We start from the raw sequence: 3,355 nt of genomic DNA, 5'->3' as shown, positions 1-3,355 counted from the left end.
TTGTTTTTGGTATTAATTTTTTCATTCCATGACCCCTCCCCCCCCCCCACTTTTTGAGCCACTATGGCTCAAAAAGTGTGTGTGTGTGTGTGTGTGTGTGTGTGTGTGGGGGGGGTCAAATTTACTAAATTTGAGGAACTTTTTTTTTTTTAGTAATAGGGGAGAGTTGCCTTAATTGGAACACTTTAGGAAAAAATATTTATTAACCAAAGATGGCTTAACTATGAAAACATTTATGAATTAAATAATATAGATATACAACCCTACTATGCTTTTATTAATGATTCGATTCTATTGATCGCACCCTTATTGGATATAAACTTTGATTTTTCAAGGCACCATTTTGTTCCAATAAAGGCAACTGGTCTCCTTGAATGGAACACATATATTCTTTAATTAGAACAGTTCTAATATTTGAATAAATTACAGCTATAAAACTTATGGCTCAAAGGAAAAATTAATTGATTAGCTTTTTAATAAAAGATATTTAAAAGATATAATAACAAATAAAAATTACAACAAATATTTAATCCTTTTTTCGCAATTCATAAGTCTTTTTTTCTTGCAGCTTCTGCACTTGGGATGGTAGTGGTCATATGTGGTGTGCTGTGGTGGCGATGGTGATTTTATTTGATGTGCTCAATTTCATTTGGTCCATGGTGATTGAGTCAAGTGCTACTTTGCTTTCCTGTGGTTTTTGCAATAGTTTGGCAGTTATTGGATTTAGTGTGTGCTTTTGATTTCTTGGTGTAATTTCTAGAGCACGTCTATATGGGGAGCTTGTAAGATCAGCCGCCTGAGTTGTTTGTGATCTTCTTTTTTTGTTTTTTACTTCAAGTGAAACCACTGGCAAAAGAGACAAAGTTGAAACTGAAAAATGACATTTTAATTTTTTTTCACTTGATTTATCTGTAGATAGTTTTGTCATCCCATCTATACTTTCAGATGACTGAAGATTGTTTGAAGGACCAACATCAGTAAATGAAGAGGCTGTAAAATCAGAATCAGTGAATACATTTATGTCCAAAGGCCACAACCCACTAGCCTGAAATCCTTTCATAGCAATTCTCAATGATGCTGCCTGACTATATGGGTCACCAAATAATTCTGCAACTTGCCAAGTTGTTACTGGTTGTGATATATGTGACCGCATCCATTTTCGCATAGCTTCATCATAGTATGTACCAAGTGGTCCAAAGAACGCAACGTCTAATGGTTGCAGTCTGTGTGTAGTATGGGGAAGTAGTGATACCATACGCACTCCAGCATTTCGTGCTAGATATATCGCTGCCAAATTTTTTGAATGTGTAACATGACCATCAAGTATCAACAAAACTTTTGATTGTTTTAAAGGTTGAACAACTTTAATGAAATGATTGAGCCAATCTAAAAAACCTTCATTTGACATCCATCCTTTCTCTTGAGTACTAAATACAGTTCCTGGAGGTGCACCATTTGTTATTTCTGGCTTCATTCTTTTGCGTTTATATATTAACATTGGTGGAACATAAAATCCTGCTGCAGATACACAAACTACAGCTGTTACTGAATTTCCTCGTTCACTACTAGTCATAATTCCAACTCGTTTTTTGCCCCTTGCACTAGTAATTTTTATCTGACCATCTTGTACTGTTGATAAACTAGTTTCATCCATATTATAAAGTCTGTCTGGAGTTAACTTTTCTTCCATGTATAACTTTGAAAGTAAATTAAAGAAAGATTGCACTCGCTCTTTATTAAAACCTTGTGCACGTGCAATTGATGTTGATTCAGGCCCACGAAGCGACAGTTGTGGGTGCCTTTGCATAAATGCATAATACCACTTTTTTCCTGCCATTCGTGTTTGTTTGTTAAAATTATGTGTGATGTTGTTAGCTTCCACAATATCAAATGCTAGACGACAAAGATCATCAATCCTTAATCCAAAGTACATCGATTCTAATAATAAACAGTGATCAGCTAGTTCTGTTTCAATTTCATTAGGTAAGGTGGTAAGTCGAACATGAAATTTCACATTTGCAACAGCGACTTTGTTTTTTTCATTTATATGCCTTGACAAAGTTGCTTTTGGAATACAAAATTCATAAGCGGCTTCATTTAAGCTGATTTCTCCTTGTTTTATTGCTTCAACAGCCTTTTTCAAGTTTTCTACTTTCCATTTTCCATATTTTCGTGGTGTTTGCATCTAAAATAAAAGCAAATTACTATGAAGATACATAAGGAGAGTTTTATAATCTTATTACAGGCTTTTTTTTTCATATATTTATTTGTTATTCATATATGATTAAGTTAATTATATACTCATTATATAATCATTATTTTTCATCATTTTTGTTTAGTTAATCATTAACTATATAAATCAAGTCTATATAAACTATATAAAGTTTGCAACTTTATATATTAACTTCTATATACAGTAAAAAACTTATGCTGGGTATATACTTTATGTTGTCTTACAAGTTTATCCGTTAAATAGAAATGTATAACTTTTGTAAAACTTTTACACTTTATTTTTTACTAAAAGATAAAATGATTTGTTAATTAAAGTATACGATGTTTACAATCAACTTTATATCCTTAGACTATGACTAGACTTTAGACTATGAAAAAAATTTTGTGAAAAATCATTTCATACTTTAAAGCAAGACTAAATACCAATTCCAAAAAAGCAACAAATGTCTAACAATAACACTATGTCTATAAAAGAAATTCGCTTTAAAAATTATTATACAGTCGGACTAATGAAATTTTCTGATAATTCGGACGTCAAGTAGCGTGTTATGAGATGACATCGTTTCAATTACGGCAACTTTTGAAGTTCCATTCTGGACCATGGTGTTGTAGCAAAATATTTACATACAAATAACAACTTACGATATAAGATCTTAATATCACATAGACTTTAAACCCTTAAAATTTAAAATTTTAAAAAAATTATCATCAAACTCAATATCGTTAAGCTTCTGTAATCGTTTAAATGCAACGATAAAATTAGATCGCAAAAATTTTTTTCTTTAAAAAAAAGTAATTTTATTCACATACGTGCAGTTTTTAAGTTTAAATACTAGAAGTTTAAAAAAATAAAGAAAATTATTTACAAGAAAAAATATTCATGAAAGTAGAATAAGTTCCAGTTTCTAAATAAAGCTAAGTGTTCCAATTAAGGAGCTGTTCCAATTTCGGCAACTCTCCCCTACTAATAATAGTAATTAAAGGTTTATAAAATGTTGGGGCCTTCATGACAGGTTTGAGGGAGTACTCTGCCTCTTATGCTACGGCACTAATTAAAAGAAGAGGGATGTTTTGAAGGAAAAATTTCCTTATATTTTTATGATAAAAAAGTTTTAACATAAAA

General features: G+C 31.3%; 1 protein-coding gene across 1 annotated transcript; it reads right to left on the bottom strand.

Annotated features, from left to right (window-relative positions):
* Positions 1–314: 314 nt before the first annotated feature.
* LOC136086607 (uncharacterized) lies at positions 315–2,703 on the bottom strand. The gene is made up of 2 exons (XM_065808832.1): positions 2,636–2,703; positions 315–2,185 (listed from the first exon to the last, which is right to left on the bottom strand). Exon 2 carries the CDS (start codon positions 2,183–2,185, stop codon positions 593–595), a length of 1,593 nt encoding a protein of 530 aa, XP_065664904.1. The 5' UTR covers positions 2,636–2,703; the 3' UTR covers positions 315–592.
* Positions 2,704–3,355: the final 652 nt, after the last annotated feature.

Source organism: Hydra vulgaris, chromosome 10 (assembly GCF_038396675.1).
Source record: "Hydra vulgaris chromosome 10, alternate assembly HydraT2T_AEP".
NCBI classification, from domain to species: Eukaryota; Metazoa; Cnidaria; class Hydrozoa; order Anthoathecata; family Hydridae; genus Hydra; species Hydra vulgaris.
Note: the sequence above shows the minus strand (reverse complement) of the source record. Positions and strands in the feature narration are given on the sequence as shown.

Bases quoted from the DNA above. Each gene is read 5' to 3' on its own strand.
- LOC136086607 (XM_065808832.1), bottom strand. From the start codon at position 2,185: ATGCAAACACCACGAAAATATGGAAAATGGAAAGTAGAAAACTTGAAA.